The sequence below is a fragment of the Lissotriton vulgaris genome, chromosome 5 (genome assembly GCF_964263255.1).
Source record: "Lissotriton vulgaris chromosome 5, aLisVul1.2, whole genome shotgun sequence".
NCBI classification, from domain to species: domain Eukaryota; kingdom Metazoa; phylum Chordata; class Amphibia; order Caudata; family Salamandridae; genus Lissotriton; species Lissotriton vulgaris.
Window position 1 is genome coordinate 1,503,987,885 of NC_141693.1, and position 20,085 is coordinate 1,504,007,969.

At 50.3% G+C, this 20,085-nt stretch overlaps 1 protein-coding gene across 3 annotated transcripts in view; it reads left to right on the forward strand.

Annotated features, from left to right (window-relative positions):
• LOC147712865 (uncharacterized) overlaps positions 1–20,085 on the forward strand; it is a 244,564-nt gene that overhangs the window by 204,725 nt on the left and 19,754 nt on the right. For all 3 annotated transcript variants that reach the window (XM_086923527.1, XM_086923526.1, XM_086923528.1), the window contains exon 7: positions 9,293–9,430. In XM_086923527.1, coding sequence (XP_086779653.1) covers positions 9,293–9,430 — 138 coding nt within the window. The remainder of the gene's footprint in view (positions 1–9,292; positions 9,431–20,085) is intronic.

The following is a 20,085-nucleotide window of genomic DNA, read 5'->3' on the forward strand; positions in this document are numbered from 1 at the left end:
GGCTAAAATTAGCGCAGGTATAATTCAAATCTCTCAAATAATTTCACAGGTTAGCATTCTCCCACAGATTCTCACAGGATAATCATTCTGGAGTGTGCTAGGAATAGATTAATGATGGTGTCTAAAAATGATTGATACTGGATGGCACGCCCTGGGGGTCTATAGCATATCATTCCCGTAAACAGGCTGCCTCTAGGATCCTGCAGCGAAAACCCCATGAGTTCAATCCCGCCTCATCAACCTTCAGGGGAGAAAAATTCAGCTCCTCCCTGAAAATCACTCGGACCCCTCCTCCTCTGCTCTTTGTTCTTGAGTTATGCAAGATTTTAAACCAGGTGGGACAGGCAAGTCCTATTTCTACCGCGGACTCTGCTCTGATCCAGGTTTCTGTTAAAAACAGTACGTCAAGATTCATATCTTCAATCAGCACTGAGATTTCCACATAATGCTTAACTAGCGACCGTCTAGGGGGGCGAGGCTAGCTAGCCACAATGGCAGTCGGCTGTTGCTAGAGCTCCGGGTCCGCCTGGGGGCTTTATCCTGTTCCCGAGTGACTGGGAGAGCCCTGTTTGCTGCAGAGGTGGGGGGAAACCTAGCCGGGCCCCCAAGGCGATCCTGTGCACCCGGGCTAGCAAAGAGACTCAAACACACAGACTGAAGAGGTCCTGGCCTGCCGCGGCGTTTGCCGAGGACTGCGGTGATCGTGGAGCCCAAGACGGCTGGGACGCGTCACGCCAGAAGAGACCGGCTTGCGGTCCTAGGAGTTCGTACTGGTGCTTCTTCTGTCTGCGGCCCTGTCGAGAGGACATCTCCCTGTAATTAATGCAGGCTCTGGCGGAGAGTGTTTGCCCGGCCCCGAGGTGGGGGTGAAGAACGCCGACATCGGATCGCCTGTTCTATCCGGGCCCCGCCGACGAGAACGGGCCATGCCTGCCTGTGCTTCGGTGGCGGCAGAGGGCCGAATTATCGTGCATGACAGCCAGGAGGTAGGCGGCCACGGAAACCAGGGAGTGGGGGAGACTCGGAGATTACCGGAGACCCCCCTGCACTACTACGTACACGAACCCGCGCCGGGAGGTAGGCAGCGTGGAAATATAGTATTAAGGTGTGCCGACCCCCCTCCTGCCATAGGAGCGGCTTGGGCTCTGGCCTGGGGACAAAGTAGCACGGACGCTGCGGTTATGCCCGGGAGGGAGGGCAGAGACTGACAAGGGAGGAGGCCGTGTACTGCAGGCTATTTTTTCTCCTCAATGCTCCCCACTGATCTGGGATGCTCTGCTCGCTACCGGACACTTGCTTGGGGCGCATAAAGATAAATCTAGTGTGACGACGAGAGGGCAGAAAGACCATTTGTCGCACAAACGGATTGCAGGCAGGAGGTGCTGTGCCTTGACCTCCGCGACATAGTTCAATGGGGATACCCTTACCGGCTGGTTAAGGATGCCTTTAAACGAGCCCGCTACTATAATCGAGACTCTATGTTCCAACCCAAAGAGAGAGCAACACTATGGAAAACAATGTTTGCATTACTAAACTTTCCAGTCTAAACAACAAACTGCGGCAGGCTATTAACTCTAGTTGGTTCTTACTCAACCTGAACCAACAACAGAACCCCCTACCCAAACCCATCTTCGCCTTTAGAAGGAATAGAAATCTTAAAAACCATCTGGTTAAAGGTAAATTGCCTGAGAAAGGATCCCCCCTCCAAAGTTCCTTAACTGGACCTAATCCGGTGACTGGCAACCTTCAGTGCGGTTCCTGCCAAGCTTGCCCCAATGCAATAATAGGCCCTACCATCGCCATCCCACCCCGTATGATCAATCTCACCAAAATGACCAATTGTTGCTCCTCCAATCTTGTGTACATTATCATCTGCCCCTGCAACCTCCCGTATGTTGGAGAGACAGGAAGGGAGGTCCGGCATTGGGGAACATAAGTCCAACATTAGAACTGGCAGGAGGGGTGCTCCCTTGGTGGAACACTGGGTCACCAAAAATCATCTGGAAAAAGACCTAAAGTGGTCGGTCCTGGAGAGAATACAGGCCAATCCCGGGGTCAATCCTACTTCCCTAGGAAAAAGAGAGAAGTATTTTGGATTTTTTACCTCGATAGTGTCACCAAGGGTCTTAATGAGGAATGCCCTTGGACCAATGCCCTCATTTAGACACTAGGTCCTCTCCGCCCTTACCTTCCATTAGTGAGTCCTGATCTTCCTGTGTATCCTGCCCACTGGAATTTCTCCCACCGTTTAATATAAGGGCCCTGAGACCCCCTGTCACCAATCAAGTCACTGAGAACCTGTAACCGATTTAGTCTCCCCCGACCCTGAGGACTCTGATTTCCCCGTCCATATGAGTCGGTCGAGGCTCCCCAGATTGATGGGGCCCAAGGCTATTCTGTTTTTAGTCACCCGTTGCTGGTATTTCCTCACATTTTCTAAGTTTAAATGCACTTTTCCAAGTTTCCCCTTTTTAGGTTGTGCCCACTCAAGATTGGCTATTTATAGATTGGCTATTTATAGAATAGATCCTGTGCTAATATCCTATTGGGAGCTGTTCTACCATCTATCACCCTTTTCCAATATGGCTGCGCCACTAGAGCCATCCTTAGTATCCGCAGTTTCATGGCGCATATCGGCCCTCCTGGACCTTTCCTAAATCTCGCGATGTCTTACCCGAGTCACACTTCCGGTGACCATATTAATAGATCCCCCGAGGTGATCCCATTTACCCATCCAGTCCCGAGTGTGCGCCCTGCACGGCCAGCCGGAGAAGCGCGTTTTCGCATTGTAATTAGGTAAGAGAGCCTCCACTTTTCCTCTGCCCCCGCGTATGATGGCCATTGATCGCCGTATCTTTAACTAGGCGTTAGGACCCTTGAGAGCTATCTCTAGCCCTATTTTTGCTGTTTTTTTAGGAGGCATAACTCCGCACATACCGCCCCCCGCTGGGAGCCTCTGGGGGAACCTGCATCCTACCCGTCGCCTCCGCCTATCCCGGTGTCTCCGTCTTCGACCCCTCTAAATGTCTATTATAAAAGAAAGCCTGCGCAGAGCCAAGTGTTATCCGTTAATTCGGTAAGTTCTGAAATCTATTTAAAATTGCTCGACCCATTTTTAATCTGGTCAGTCGACCCATTACCATATAAACAATTTCCGCCAGATATCCCATTTAGCCGGGCTATACATTTTGTCAGCCATCCCTATGATGCCCCAATTTAGATGATGTGCCCTTCCCTACATATTTAACCCTTGAAGAGACCTAAGTAGACGTATTGAATCCTCCGTTCTGTCCGCCCCGTTCATCAAACTGATTCAGTTGTCTCCTTGTTTGTAGCACTACCTATCGACATCCTAAAACTTGGAACCTGAACCTGAATTCATCTTGTGGACTCCCTACTTCCTGAAGCCTTCAAGGCTCGTCATGGTATGAGTAGGTTCCCTTTGTCAATAGGTTGTATGAATCTAAATGGGACCCCATTCCTAACCCTTAGATATCTATTTTATACCATCTAGCTAAACCTTCTGGTGAATTGGATCACCTAGCGAGCAGCGGATTACAGCTCGTCCTGCCTTCCACTTCTTCCTTAAGGTAGAATCTCCGTTAAAATTGATCCCCTTATTTATCTGGAATGTGTGAGCTTTTTGTGTAAACTTTGTTATTGTAGTCCTGATATAATGTTTGTATTGGCCTTACCAATCACTGGAACCCCTGGGTGTCGTTGTCATGCCTTTGTATATCTTCCTTGAAATGTAATTGTTTGAATTTTTGAAACTCTGAACCCCTCTTTGGATATTCTCTAAACAAATGTTATTTTAAAAATGTCATCCTTACAGAGAACATCTCTCATCTGTGGCCCTCTTTTCCCTCCACCTCACCCCTGCCCTGATGAAGGTGTAGCCCGTGCCGGGCAATACACCGAAACGCGCGTCGGCGTTTGTTCCACCCCTGGAACCCACGTAACCTTTGGGACTATATGCCATCTGTCCCATATCCATCGTATACATCTTTGGCAACTGTGTGAAGTGTTGTATGAAGTGTGAATGACTGTGTTTTTGTGTTGGTGATATGAATTGTGGGAATTTGGGCTGTGATTAGGAAATAATCTTCTTATCTAATTTTTTATTGTATATTTATATTCGTTCTCTTTGGATATGTTTGTCTATACCAATGAAATACTAAATGAAAATAAGAAAAAACTGAACCGTAATAATTTATAATAAACTGTTTTGATAAAATATATGTGTTGATGTATTTGTGAGATATTCATGTAGGGTTCAGAGTGGTATGTAATCCTCCGGACCTCTCGTAGGCCGACCTTTAAAATTAGAGGGCAGGTTATTTTCCCTGTTTTGATACCTCCGCGACATTGTGCCCTGGAAAATAGTGCCCATACCGGCCCGAGGTCTCAGCAGGGGGAGACCTGGTGGGCAGCCGCCCTGGGCGGCCGTGTGAGGATTCAAAGAACGGCCGGTGGCGACTGGGAGACTGGTGGACTCCCGCAATTGTGGATACTGCGATGAGTGCGTCCCGCCGAACTGAAAGAGGGGGGGATCACTGTTTCTCCCGCCTCCAGTTGCTGAGTTTTAGGGCTTACCACTAAACGGGTGGCATTCACACAGCGGCACTGAGAGGCGACCTCCTCAAAACGGAGCATTCTACACCATAGAACTTTTCTTCCGCAGTCCCTTCATATTAAGGGTCAGATAGACCCAGCTTCTGCACATCATGGTCCGTAAGGGAGCGAAAGTGTCGGAAAGTCTGGGAGGACCTGCGGCCACACACCACGCGATGAGTGCCGGAGATGGGCGGGTTCCGCCGGGAGCCGCCGAGTCCTGACGGCGACCAACAGGCGGACAAACTGGACTTAGTTTTGAAAGAGATCAGAGACTCCAGGTCGGCGATTGAGCAACAGCTGGGGGCCCTCACCACAAACGTATCCTTGCTAAAAGCTCACCACAGTAAACTGGCAGACAGGGTAAAGGATCAGAGCCTCGCTATCGCAGACCTTACGCCGACAGTACGGACAAGGTGTATAAGACGGCATTTGAGGAGGGACACTTACCTGCATCAACGATGCAGGCCCTGGTCACATCAATACCCAATCCTGGCAGGGATACACTAGAGCTGACAAATTATAGGCCTCTGTCAATGCTCTCCACAGAGTACAAGATCCTTAGTAAGGCCATAGCCTTGCGGATGCAATCTCACCTCCCCGCTCTTGTGCATCAAGACCAACGCGGGTTCCTCCCGGGACGGAGTAAGTCTCAGAACACACAGAGACTACATGCGCTGATGACGGCCACGCCACGGGAATATCCTCGGGCGGGCTGTATAGCACTGGACCTCAAACAGGTGTTTGACTCCCTGTCGTGAACATTTATGTTTGAATCCTTGCAACGCTTTGGCTTCCCGGACTCCTTATTGAAATGGATCAGATTACTATACACAGACCCTTCGGCCCGGGCACGCACCTGCCGATTATGTATCGGATAGTTACTCAGTGTACAGAGGCACTCGACAGGGTTGTCCCCTATCGCCTATTTTATTTGTCTTAGCTCTAGAGCCCCTGGCTATAGCCCTTCGTGCCCACGAAGACCAGATGGGCATCTCGATCAGAGGGACACACAACCTGATATCCATCTACGCGGATGACATCTTATTGTATTTCAGTGACCTAGAGGCGGATCACTCGGCACTCTGACATTTTTTGCCGATTTGAGGAGGTGTCTGGTTTGGCCATCAACCCAGAAAAGTCAACTGGCTTTTATTTTAGAGAGCCACTACATACCTCCTTCATCCGCTTTGGAAGGCATCCGATTCCGGTAGCTCAGACCACGTTCAGATACCTAGGGATACAGGTATAGATTGCCAGAGGACCAGGTGAATGGTAACATCAGGCGAGCCATTACGCGTCTTCGCAGTAGTGTAGGATTCTGGACTTCCTTGCCCCTGTCCGTCATGGGCAGAATCGCTATTTCCAAGATGGTCATGCTCCCCCGCCTGTTATATTATTTTGTAAATTTGCCTGTAATCATGCCTCAGCGGGTTTTTAATCCACTAAATACTATCTTGATAAATCTCATTTGGGGTTCCGGTCGGAGACGCATTGGTCTCTGTAAGCTCCAACTAGGGACCAGACTGGGGGGCCTGGGAGTCCCGGATTTCCGTGGGTACTACTATGCCAGTTAACTCCAGTGGCTTTCACATTGGGTGGCCGGCAATAATCTCCACAAGATTGACTTAATGGCAGACTGGTTGGCACGGGGGGAACTACACTCACTGTTGTTACCAAGAAGTCGACTCCCTTCGGATTGTCACCCTCTTCTGCGCACGGCCCTGTTGTGCTGGAGGAAGGCACTGTCATATACCTCATCAGCAGTACCATACGTGGAGAACATCGCCCTGCTGGTTATCCAGACACCACAGGGTAGGCTCACACAGCATACACAGCGTCCCTGGGCGGAAGCTGGGATAGACGAGGTGGGTGCCTTTTTCGGAGATGAGACTTTGATGGACCATGAATCCTTTTTGCAGGTCACGGGTGCCCCCCAGAGATTATATTTGTTGCACGCCACAGTGTCCCATTATATTCGGAATACCTGGGCACCAAAACAACTTAAACCCACGCAACATGAATTGGTTCACCTGCTATATTATATGGGAGTGGGAGGTCATTGGCTATATACGGGGATCAGAGAACATGCAGCAATCCCGCTTACTACACTTAGGGATACCAGGGTTCAGGACACTGACTCGGTACTGACTGATAAGGCATGGCAGATTATCCTTGAACATCCCAAGCGGGTATCGCGGAATGTTAAATTTAAATTCATACAGGTAATCGTACTCCACAGGGCATACCTAACTCCCCAGAGGTTACACAGAATGTTCCCTGACTCCCCCCACTGTTGCCCGCGATGGAGGGAGGGCGAGGCTGGATTCCTTCACATGCTATGGTCTTTTCCACATCTGCGGAGTTATTGGGCGGAGCTATGCCAGGTACTACGTACCACTACTAACCTGCCGGTGCCGGAAGAAGCTTTGTACTGCCTAGTGGGGTCCCGTAAACGCTCTAAAACACTGAAGGCTAAACTGAAATTTCTAGATTTGGCTCTTCTGTTAGCAGTCAGGGCACTGACGATGAGATGGAAATCCCCCAGGCCACGCAGAACATCTTTGTGGCAGACTGAACTAGTGGGGTGGGGCCGAGCAGAGGGTGCAGCTCTTAGAAGGGAGGAGGAGAGAGGCCAACGGAAGCATCCCATAGCACAGGACTGGGAGGTCATGCTGATGGAGTTGGAGGAGATGGATCTGGTGCCATCACAGGAAGATAGGCCGCAATAAATAAATAGTGTGTACAGATGTGCTGTTGGGAGACACTGGAGCCCGAGAAAGCGCACAGGCTATTTGCAACCCTTGCACTAAAGTATGATAGTTCGATATGATTGTTAGGAGGTAGCACACAGTGGGCTTCTAACACGACCAGGAGACGGGAGGGAGCAGGGTGGGAGATCTGGGGAGGGAGGGGGAGGGGAGGTTAGTGTTTCCTTTGGTTTTACACAACGTTATGGAGTGAATAATGCTGTTCCTATGTGTGGTGTCACTGGGTACTATTGGATAATGTAACACTTCTAAGCTACATGATGTGACACGATAATTATGCAAATAGTCAATACGTTTTGTTGGAGAGAAAACGGGTAAAAATGATTGCAATGTATAAGAGATAAGTTGGAATTGATGTATTTACTCCTGTGCAGTCGAGAATAAAGAGTTAAAAAAACTAAAAAAAACTAGCGACCGACTATTACTCAGACCGCCTATCAAGGTGTTATTCAGAGTAATAATCGCATCATTCATATGATATGGATGAGTGTTTTAACTGGGCTTTAAATGAGGTGATTTCTTTGGCAAAAGGTTGTGGGCTTGATTGGAAAAAGGAGATCCTTAAAAAAAGTCAATATGTACAGGTTGACTCCCGATAGTACCACAGGCAAATATCCTTTTGTTTTGTTCAGGGGCAGAACTCCATGTACCTTAGTTGAGCCATCCTGGGTGCGTGAGTTGGAGGACATGTCTGGTAACGATGAGAGCACAGAATTATGGCGGAAGAGAGAACTTAAAAAGGCGGTAGCTAGGAAGTCTCTCTTTGATTCAGGGAAAGCTGTTAAAAGTACCAAGGTTGCAGTTGGAGAAATAGTAGTCATCAAACACCCTTGTTTGAGTTCGAAATTATCGAAACCCATTAGGGTAATTAAATTATTTAAAAATGCCATCAAAACGCAGGATCATCGAATATGGAATCTTTGGAGAGTTGTTCCTTATAGAGGTACTAAAAGCCCAGCAACTACTAGTTCCCTTGTAAGAAGCACAGATGCTAATATTTCTGAAGGTAATCCTAGATTATCTCACAGAGTAAGAGTTAAACCTTCATATTTGAGAGATTGTGTTCAACAGATTTCATGTTGTTAAGGTATTCCTACACCTGCATTTCTTGTATGTTTCTATAATTTTATTTTGAATTGTTCATGTTCTTACTTACCTGGATTTATATGCATTTTATTTGTATCTTTTGTGGTGTTTTTTGATGGAGGGAAGATGTGTGGCATTCACTTATTGTTATCCTGATGCCATGGTTTCTTTAGAATGTGCTTAGGTCATATGTTCCATTCTTGCTGCCAAGCTACGTTGGTGTGGAATGTGTTCTTTTAAAAATAAGAAGAGGCTGTAGATGTGATGACATGCTCTTCCTGGATAGGACTTTTTATAAGAATACATCTTATATATAACTTTGAAACCTGCTTCAAGTCATCCTTTCTTCAGGACCTTTGATCCTTCAAAAGTAATGTTTAGTATTTGAATATGGGATAGGACTAAAATAATGGAAGAGAATTGGGCACAAATTTGGCTTAGTATTCAGAATTGGTAAATGGAGAGGGTGGGAAATAGGTAAATGGTCTATTTTAGGAATGGTGATTGGGTAAGGAATAGGAGCAATTGTAAGGGAATTGGTTACGTTAAGGGTGAGGTGGCCATGGGTCTATTAACATGATTAGAAAAAGAACAAGTTGAAAAATGAATATCTGAGGTTTACCTCAAAATTCTCAAAAATAAAATGATCTGAGATTTTAGAGAGCTAGTTATGGAACTCATATGTAGGTGTTGAGCAAGGATTGTGAAACACCGGTGTAAGTCACAGTTTTAGGGTTGGAATTCAAAAGACTGAGTCGAGCCAAGTGTAGTCTTTGCAACTCTGATTCCTGCTATGAACCTGTGGCTTTCTTGTCTTGTAGGCCAATATTAAAGCAAATAAAGCCGCTGACAGGACTGACCTTCAAGATTTTCTCATTACTGTGGCACAAGAAGTGGCTGAGAACACTCCAGATGTGAGAACTGCTGCAATTTTAAGAAAAAAAGAAGAAATTGAGCGTGTAAGTACATATAATGTTTTCATCAGATGTGTTCTTTTCAGCATTGATAACTTAGTGAGCTGTCCAGATGATCAGGACTCCTGGGGAAGTGAAATCCTCATTTTCATTGGCATTTCCTGTAATTTCGTGCCATTTAATGAATATTGTAACACCTTACATACAGGAGTAACAATCACTGATGCATCTTGATGACTAAACATTTAATATCATGCATTAGAGATAACCGTGCACTCCTTGTTTAACAATTTACTCCTTTTTTTAACACGTTCTTCCGCTCTACAGTATGTTGCGTGCTCCGAGGCGTACGTGATCTGCCCCATTTCACGTCGATAAATTTGCAGCAACAGGTATGGAGCAATGTTTCTCTCCAGTCCAGGCGCACAGCTGATATCGTGAACATCACTTGTTTTTTATGAATAACTTAATCGCTTTTGAAAATAAGTACTCCTTGTAATCCAAAATTTTAAATCTCTATGGTAAACGTAATTCTGAAGAGGTGGGGCAACTTTGTAGGAACTTTAAATAGCGCAAAACATGGCACACGGCTAACGCCGCCAGTGAGAGAGAACCGCAGCGGCAAACCACGACGTGGAATGGAGTTGTAAGGTATGAGGTTCAGTGAACGAATGCTGGGGTAACATCAGCCTGTCATGGGGCGGAGAAAGGATAAGTAAAGAAGGTTAGAAGTTTGGGGTGTCTTTCACAGTCATCATGTTTGAAACTATATAACAATCACGCTGGCTAAAGGATTCGCTAGGTTTAACTACGGTAGCGTTTAGCTTCGGTTGTAGAGGGAAAGCGCTGGGCATAGGCTAACATTCAGAACACAGTATGACATTGGGGGAATGATTATGGAATGTGTTTACCATAGAGATTTAAGGTCGGATTTTAACAGTAATGTTTTTACTTTGTAGAGAACCCCTGACAAAGGACTTTATATAGTCCGAAATGCATTTGGATACATTAGCACCTACAACCTATGATGTTTTGTTTTACGGCGTGCCCGGAAAAGGGCCTGGACAGGCCTATCCGAGGCATGAGAAGTGGTTTTAAAAAACATAAGCCAATCACGTGTGTAATCAATAACGAAAATAAAACCAGATGAAGAAAACAAATTGGATTACAAAGAGTACTTTTTTTCAAAAGCGATTGTTATTCATAGAAAACAAGTGATATTCACGATATCAGCTGTGCGCCTGGACTGGAGAGAAACATTGCTCCATACCTGTTGTAAATATTTAATATACCGTATTTAATCAAAAAACAATAGGCTGACAAAAATCAGTCATTTAATAAGGGGTGACTGGGGTGGAAAGGGTTTAGGAACAGAGCACAATAATCCTTGAAATGAAAGAGCTTGGGAATGGGTTGCTAGTTAAGTAAAAGTGCTCTTGTTTGTAGAAATTGTTCTGCACAGAAAGTCAGCATATTAAAAAGACAGGAACTGGAAGTTGTGTGGGATACCTTAATAGCGTCTGCACTCGGAGGTGGCGCAAGGTCTCTTTCAGCAATGGGGAGAGCCTTCGTTTGATCTATTCGCCACTGAGGAGAATGTGCAATATCATCAGTTCTGCGCCATGGAATTTCCAAGGCAGCACTCGATCGACAACGCTTTTCGTCATGAGTGGAGTTGCGGTCTGTTGTACGCCTTTCCGCCTATACCACTTCTACCCAGAGTGCTGAAGTAGATCAGGCACGACCGGGCACAAGTCATTCTTGTGACCCCAGACTGGGCTCGAAGAGTATGGTATCCCGAGCTACTCAGTATAGAGTGTAGATCCCCGATTCGACTGCCTCTTCTGAAGGATCTTCTGTCGTAGCAGCAGGGGGCGGTCCTCCACCCGGACCTGTCCAGCCTCCACCTCTTTGCGTGGAGATTGAGCGACGGCAGTTAATTCCTTTCGACTTGCCTCCAGAAGTTTGTGATGTCATTCTGGCAGCCAGTGGTATACGCCTGCAGGTGGAATATATTTGTGGCATGGTGCACAGCAAAGGTTGTGGATCCCCTTTCTGCCCCCCTTTCTGAAGTTCTTTTGTTCCTTCTTTCCTTGGCCCAGCAGGGCTCTGCTCTGGACACTATCAAGGGCGATCTTTCTGCTATTTTGGCCTTTCTCAGGCTCCCCGATCAGCTCTCTCTTTGCAAGTCCCCTGTTGTAAATAGATTTCTCAACGGCATTAAACACCTTTTTCCTCCCATTCCTTTCGTGATGCCACAGTGGGACTTGAATATGGTTCTTACATACTTAATGTGTGCTCCATTTGATCCTCTCCACAACTGTCCTCTCCGTCTCTTGACATTGAAGACTGCCTTTCTGGTGACCATCACCTCCGCTAGGCGAGTGAGTGAGCTCCAGGCTCTTTCTTGTAAGCCTCCTTATCAGTTGGTCATCCGGACAAGTCCTTTCTCTTTTCTATAGCATCCAGCTTCACAATATTTTTGATAGATTTCTGTGATAAAGTAATATAGGTCTAATCAGATGTACTCTCTTTGCTTAGTTTACTTTGGCACCAATACTCTTTAGCTAAAAAGGAGCCTCCGGTGGGGCTGTGTGCTCATTCCAGTAGAGCAACTGCAGCCACTACTGCACTGGGACATGGTGTCCCCCTGAAAAACATTTGTCAGGCAGCCACGTGGGCTTCGTTGCACAAGTTTTCGAAACATTATTGCCTTGACAGCCAAGTCCGGAGAGACGGCTTCTTTGGCCGTTCTGTTCTCCGAGACTTTCTGGTGTGATCTTGGTTCACAGACCCACCACTGGGGTTGGTATTGCTGGGGTATCTATTCTAAGGTAAGGAATCTATCACTATGTGTTTCTTTCAGATGCACAAGTTACTTACCTTCGGAATCGATATATCTCTAAGAAACATTAGTAGTGATAGATTCTTTATCGCCCCACCCATCCTCCCCGCTCTGCAAACTGATTTCTAGGGTTAAGGTCATCCCTTTCAGGGCCCTAGTTTTCAATGCACCAGTGGTCAGTATCCTGCATGGCACTGCGTTTCTGGCGTTTAAAATTGTGTACAGAACTGACGTCCGCGCGCGCCGGTGGCGTCTAAGTAGCGCCCGCGATGTCATCCCGGCGACGACAATGCCGACCACGGACGCGGAACTGCACGACACCACCTACCAACGCGCAGGGGTACTGCTGACGAAACCTTTCCGGATCCAGTCTGATGCCTGGGGATATTCTAAGGTAAGGAATCTATCATTACTAATGTTTCTTACAGATGTATCGTTACCGAAGGTAAGTGACTTGTGCTTTAAACACAGGAGTAAATGAATATTCCATTATCTGGTATCCCCCACCTCTTGTCGCTAAATCTTATGTAAAGTATTAACCCTTCCAAGTGGTATCGCTTCATGTCTCTATAGTAGTTGATATATCTTACAATTGGTGTCTCGTATGCATTTGCCTTCTCATATTTGTTCAACACACCTCTTGGAGGTATTTGCAGGGGTATCACCTGTTTGTTATTTAATAAAACTACGATCAACCAAATAAACATAGAAAAACATGCAGGGGGGTTAGTTCTTCTTCTAGGTCAGGTATTCAATCGGAAAATTAAAGTCATAGGGGGCGAGCGATCGGGGTTCACACTTAGATTCTTTACTAAGTCTATACTTATCTCACCATTCTCTACCTTTTCAAGTCAGTGCATGAGTGAGTAAAGGGAGGATGCAGATACAGATGTGTAATGGTTCTTCTCTTTTAGCCATCACCTCCCCCACTTTCCCCCACTTACAGTGTCTGTTGTCTACCCGACCTATAGGCTTCTTTGGAGGTGTCCATACACATTATGTATTCTTTATCTCGTCCGTATAATTTCCCTGTATTTCATCCCCGTCCCTAGTCTCATCTTCTTCTTCGGTCTGTATTGGGTGTTCCCAGCTAGACAATACTTCTTTCCATGGCTCAGGGATCGGACGATGTCTCAGGGATCGAGACTCCGCCCCTGCCTAGTAAGTGACATTTCGCTTCCAGAGCCCCACCGATTGTCCAGTAGTAGATTTCCAAGACATGGCTATTTTTCTTTTAGAAAGTGTCATGGCCAGGTCGATAAATCTATTGCCCACCTTTCGTTTAAGAGGTCGGGGAAAGAGTCCCAACAGGCATATCTCAATCGTAGAGTTGAGTATGCCCCCCACCGTGGTATTTATCATTAATAATGCCTCGCCCCAGAATGGCCGCATTCCGGCACAAAACCAGGTCATATGTATAAAGTCTGCCTCATTATGAGTGCATCTTAGCCATTTACGTGGTTCACCTCCATATTTAACCTGGAGTCGGTGGGGAGCTATGTATGTGATGTGCACGTGGTTGAACTGAATGTACTTCAGCCTCGTGTTACGGGAAATCCCCTTGTGAGAGGACAGAATTCTGTTCCATTCCAAGTCAGTTAAGTCTCTGTCCAGGACCTCCTCTTAGTTTATGTAGGGGAGCCAGAGATGCACCAACCAGTGAGGCTTAGAACCACCTGACCTGGTGGCTGGCTGTACCCAGTGTAAGCAATGAATGTAGTACCGCGTGGGTCTCTGGTTCCTTCCGGCCCCTCCCCCACAGTGTACTGAAAGTTCGGGCCAGAGCTTCATATCGAAGGGCCTGCCCTCAACCACTGCATCTAAGCGGCCAGGAAGTATAATTCGACACTCAAAAAAAAAAAAAAAAATCTGATCATTATAGAAACTGGAATCAAACGTTCATGTATGTCTATGTTTTTATACTATTTCAAGACAGTTCATTGGTACCCGTTCAAAACACTATTGCTGGAGACCCATACAAGACATCCTAGCTCATACATGGGGCATTACAACGTTTTTATCTGAAAGAGACACGTTGGTGATGGATTCCTTGCCTTAGAATATCCCCAGGCGTCAGACTGGATCCGGAAACTTTTGCGTAGGAGTACCCTTGCGCGTCGGTAGGCGTCGTCTGCGGCTCCATCGTCGGCGTCGTGGGCGCCGTGATGACGTCGTCGGAGTACTTAGACGCCGCCTCTGCGTGCTGACGTCAGTTCTTCTTTTTTCCGCGCAAGCCAGCGCAGATCTGGAAAGAGCAGCTACTCTAGTAAAATTTTTGACTGAGTTTTTGGTGATCTTTTTATCCATTTCGAAGTCTGTACGACTCCGACTGTGCCGTAGGGATGCCCGGCTTCAAGCATTGTGACGAGTGCGACCGTACCATGTCGGTCACGGATCCCCACTGCCGGTGCCTGACTTGTTTGGGCGTCGACCATGACGACGAGGCCTGCTCCGACTGTCGGGCCCTTTCGAGGAAGGCCAGGCGGGAGCGGTCCCGCAGGCGGCTCGAACTCCGGCAGTCGGCCCCGGAATGTGTGAGGTCCCGGTCCCACGGGAGGTCGCGGGGGCGGAGCCGTCTCAGCTCCGGGAGTCGGCGCCACTCCTCCGGGTCCAAGTCGTCAGGTAAGAAGTTGAAGAGACATCATCGCTATTCTGACTCCCCCCGACGCTCGCGCGATGCGGCCGCGGGTTCGTGTGACACTGCCCACGCGGCTCCTCGGGAGTCGCGGGCACCGCGTCCGGCCCCATACCCTCCGGTCCCTAGGCTGAACGCGACGCCGGAGGAGATTGAGCGTTTCCTCATGGCCATGAGGTCCCTTTCTCCTCCGACGGGCTCCGCGGCGCCTTCGGGCCCAGCTGACCCGTCTGGGGGCCCTAGTGGGTCAGGGGCTTCGACTCCGACGCCGTTGGGTGCTTCGGCCACGACGCCGCCGTCGCCTTCGGGCCCGGCGCCGCAGGGCCCCACGATCCTGACACCGCCAGTGCCCTCGGGCCCGGCGCCGCAGGGTGCAGCGGCACCGGCGCCGCCGGCGCCTTCGGGCCCGGCGCCGCAGGGTGCCGCTTGACCTTCATCGGGCTCTGGATCGTCACCGGTGGACCATACGACCGCCCCGGCGTCGGTCCGTGTGGTGTCCCCTCCGGCACCGTCCTCGGGTGGCGCCATCCCCGATGCCTCCTTTCATTCGGTTCCGACGTCGGGACGGCGCCTATTGGCGCCGCTCCCGACGCCGTTTGGAGATTTTTGCTTCTACGAGCCGACCTCATACAATTACGACCCTGAATCTCAGGAGATGAGGAGGATTGGGAGGGGTCTGAGGACCCTCTGACCAAGGAGTGTCAGTCTGATATGGACTGGGCAGGAGACCTTGGGGAGGCCAGTGGCCTGGACACCTCTCCAGACACTGGATTTGTCTCTCCTCCTACCGTGGCTTCGGAGGAGGGAGCTACCTATGGTGTGGTGTTGACGAGGGCTGCCAAGGCCTTGGGCCTTGAGCTCCCCGTCGCGGCCGTGAGGACTAACCTCCTCACTGAGGTCCTTAGCCCCTTAAGTGCTGCCTCGGTGCATTGGCCGACGGCAGCACTACCTCCCCAGTGCTGCGCACGACCATTGGACGTCCATTCTGCACTAGTTCCAATGGACAGCGCAGCACTGGGGAGGAATGTTTAATAGCATCTATGAGGTTAAGCCGCAGTCATGCTCCACGGAGCTTCTGCTGCCGTTTAATGAGGCCTTGACGGACGTTTTTTTGGGCACTTGGTCCAGGCCCACTACGGGTTCGCCCGTAGATAGGAACGTGGTCAGACACCACCGCCCGGCTCCGGGCGACCCAAGTTTCCTGTCCTCCCACCCCACCCCCGAGAGTCTGGTCATCCAGGCCTCTAATTCCAAGACCGCATTCCCGACGGCCCCGCCGGACAGGGAATCCAAGAGGTACGAGAACTATGGCAAGAAGATATTCTCGTCCCTTAGTTTGGGACTGCGGTCTTCCAACACTGCATGCCTCTTGGGCCGGTACACCCGCTCTCTGTGGGAGACGGTGGCGGAAGTGCTGCCAGAGTGCCCGTTGGAGGTACGGGCCAAACTCGGCCAAGCCCTTGTGGAGGGCTGGGACGCAGCCAAGTATTCCATCAGGTGTGGACTGGATACTACTGACTCGCTGGGCAGAGCGATGGCTAATACGGTGGCGGTAAGACGCCACACCTGGCTGAGATCCGCAATTTTTCGGCAGACGTCCAAAATACTCTTATGGACATGCCGTTCGATGGCCGTCGCCTCTTTGGCGACAAGGCAGATCACGCACTTGAGCGCTTTAAGGACTCCAGGGCTACGGCCAAGTCCTTGGGCCTCTCGGCCCCGCGCCAGCAAACGGGTGCCTTTCGCTCCTTTCGGGGCCAGGGAAGGGGCGCCCCCACACGTGCCGCCAGCCACGCGCCGCAACCGGCGGCGGCTGGTAACCGCCGTGGAGGCGGTCGGGGAACCAGGCGGAGTCAGTCCACACCTACCCCCGCAGCATCCACCTCTAAACCCTCCTAGTCCGTGCTTTTCGGCCCATGTGACGCCAGTGGGAGGCAGGGTTCGCCATCACCTCTCTCACTGGCGCACTGTCACTTCGGACAGGTGGGTGCTGCAGATCGTCCGAAGGGGCTACTCCCTCCCCTTCGAGATGACTCCTCAAGCCATGCCACCGCAACACCACCGCGTATCGGGGGATCACTTGCGGCTCCTGCAGGAGGAAGTTTCGGCCCTCTTGGCCAAAGGGGCCATCGAGCGCGTTCCTGGGCCAGAAGTAGGACGTGGTTGCTACTCCCACTACTTCCTGGTACCCAAGAAGGGCAAAGGGGGCCTATGCCCTATCTTGGATCTGAGGAACGTCAACGGCTTCCTCCGGAAGGAGAAGTTCAAGATGCTGACACTGGCTCAGGTCTTAGCTGCCCTAGACCCAGGAGACTGGATGGTAGCGTTGGACTTGCAGGACGCGTATTTCCACATCCCCGTCCTGCCGGCCCACCGGCGTTACCTGCGGTTCACGGTAGGTCACGAGCACTTTCAGTTTACCGTGCTCCCCTTCGGCCTTACCAGCGCCCCACGGGTGTTCACGAAGGTGATGGCGGTGGTCGCAGCTCATCTGCGCAGGTTAGGGGTGTCAGTCTTCCCCTACCTAGACGACTGGTTGTTGAAGGCGGGCTCGCCCCAGACAGTCGTCAGCCACCTCCAGACTACGGCAGATCTCCTACACCAGCTGGGATTTTCCATCAATGTGCCGAAGTCACACCTGTGCCCCTCTCAGAAGCTCCTTTTCATCGGAGCGGTTCTCGACTCGGCGCAGTTTCGGGTTTACCCACCCGAACAGCGGGTTCGGAATATACGGGCTCTGATTCCGATCTTCGGGCCTTTATCCCGAGTTTCGGTCAGATTGACGCTGCGGCTTCTGGGGCTGATGGCCTCCTGCATCCTTCTGGTGCATCACGCACGGTGGCGGATGCGGGCTCTGCAGTGGGACAAGAAGTTTCAGTGGGCCCAGCATCAGGGCAACCTGTCCGACCATGTCCTGATCTCGGAGGGCACTGCGAGACAGCTGCAGTGGTGGCTCACGGACCGCAATTGGGTCAACGGCAGATCCCTCTCCCTTCCCCAACTGGAGCACGTGGTTGTGACGGAGGCGTCCCTCCAGGGCTGGGGAGGCCACTTGGGAGAGGCGGAGATCAGAGGCCTCTGGTCTCCGGCGGAGTCCATGCTCCATATCAACTTGCTGGAGCTGCGGGCGATTCGTCTAGCACTGAAGGCATTCCTCCCGTCTGTCAGAGGGAGTGTAGTGCAAGTGTTCACGGACAACACCACCGCCATGTGGTACTGCAACAAACAGGGCGGAGTGGGGTCGTGGCCCCTCTGCCAGGAGGCTCTGCTCCTCTGGCAATGGCTGGAACATCAGGGCGTGACTGATGGTTCAACACCTGGCAGGTTCTCTGAACGCCAGGGCGGACGAACTCAGCCGGCGGTGCTCGATGGATCACGAATGGCGTCTGAACTCGGACGTGGCGCAAGGCCTCTTTCGGCAATGGGGAGAGCCTTGGTTAGATCTATTCGCCACCGAAGAGAACGCGCAATGTCATCAGTTCTGCGCGTTGAAATTTCCAAGGTGGCACTCGCTCAGAGATGCTTTTCGTCGCGAGTGGAGCTGCGGTCTGTTGTACGCCTTTCCGCCAATACCACTTCTGCCCAGAGTGCTAAAGAAGATCAAGCGCGACCGGGCACAAGTCATCCTTGTGGCTCCGGACTGGGCACGAAGGTACTGGTATCCCGAGCTACTCAGTATGTCAGTCGATCCCCCGGTTTGTCTGCCTCTTCAGGAGGACCTTCTGTCGCAGCAGCAGGGGACGGTCCTCCACCCGAACCTGTCCGGTCTCCACCTCCATGTTTGGAGATTGAGCGGCGACAGTTGAGGCCATTTGACTTGCCTCCTGAAGTCTGTAACATCATTCTGGCAGCCAGGCGTCCCTCCACAAAGTCGGTATACGCCTGCAGGTGGAACAAATTTGTGGCATGGTGCACAGCAAAGGCTGTGGATCCCCTCAATGCCCCTCTTTCTGAGGTTCTCCTCTCTCTTGCCCAGCAGGGCTCTGCTCTGGGCACTGTCAAGGGCTATCTTTCAGCTCTTTCAGCCTTTCTGAGGCTGCCCGACCAACCTTCTTTGTTCAAGTCCCCTATCGTTAATCGATTCCTGAAGGGCATCACTCATACGTTTCCTCCTGTTCCCTTTGTGATGCCTCAGTGGGACTTGAACCTGGTTCTTACTTTTCTGATGTGTGCTCCCTTTGAGCCACTTCACAACTGTCCTCTTCGCCTTCTTTCTTTGAAGACTGCCTTTGGTAGCCATCACCTCTGCCAGGAGAGTGAGTGAGCTCCAGGCTCTATCTTGTAAGCCTCCTTTCCTTTCAGTCCATCCGGACAAGGTTGTGTTACGGACAAGGCCCTCCTTCTTACCCAAGGTAGTCACGGCCTTCCACATTGGGCAATCCATCACATTGCCCAATCCATCACATTGCCCACCTTCTTTCCGCCTCCGCACCCCTCGAGAGAGAGGAGGAGAGGCTCCACCGTCTGGACCCAAAACGTGCGCTTTCATTTTATCTGAATGGCACACAACAGTTCCGGGTGGATGATCAACTCTTTGTTGGGTACGCGGGCGCTAAGAAAGGGAAAGCGGTGCACAAGCGGACCATCTCCCGGTGGATTGTCTTGTGCATCCAGGCGTGTTACTCCTTGGCTAAGAAGGAACCCCCTGTTGGGCTGAGGGCTCATTCCACTCGAGCCACAGCCACTACGACTGCCTTGGGCCGAGGTGTGCCCTTGCAGGACATTTGCCAGGCGGCTACGTGGGCCTCGCTGCACACGTTTGCAAGACACTATTGCCTGGACAGTCAAGTCCGGAGGGACGGCTACTTTGGCCGTTCCGTCCTCCAGGACTTTCTGGTGTGATTATTGGTTCGCAGACCCACCACCACGGGGATGGTATTGCTGGGGTATCTATTCTAAGGTAAGGAATCTATCACTAAAGTGTCTCTTTCAGATGCACAAGTTACTGCTTGTGTAACGATATATCTGTGGGAGACATTAGTTAGTGATAGATTCCTTACCGATTCACCCATCCTCCCCGTTCTGCGAACCCATATCTAGGGTTAAGGTCATCCCCTTTCAGGGCCCTAGTTTCATGGCACCAGTGTTGGTTTTTGTCATGGCTCTGCGCTTCTGGCGCGAAAAAGCTGTGACTAAGAACTGACGTCAGCACGTGGAGGCGGCGTCCAAGTACTCCGACGACGTCATCACGGCGCCGACGACGGACGCGGAGCCGCAGAC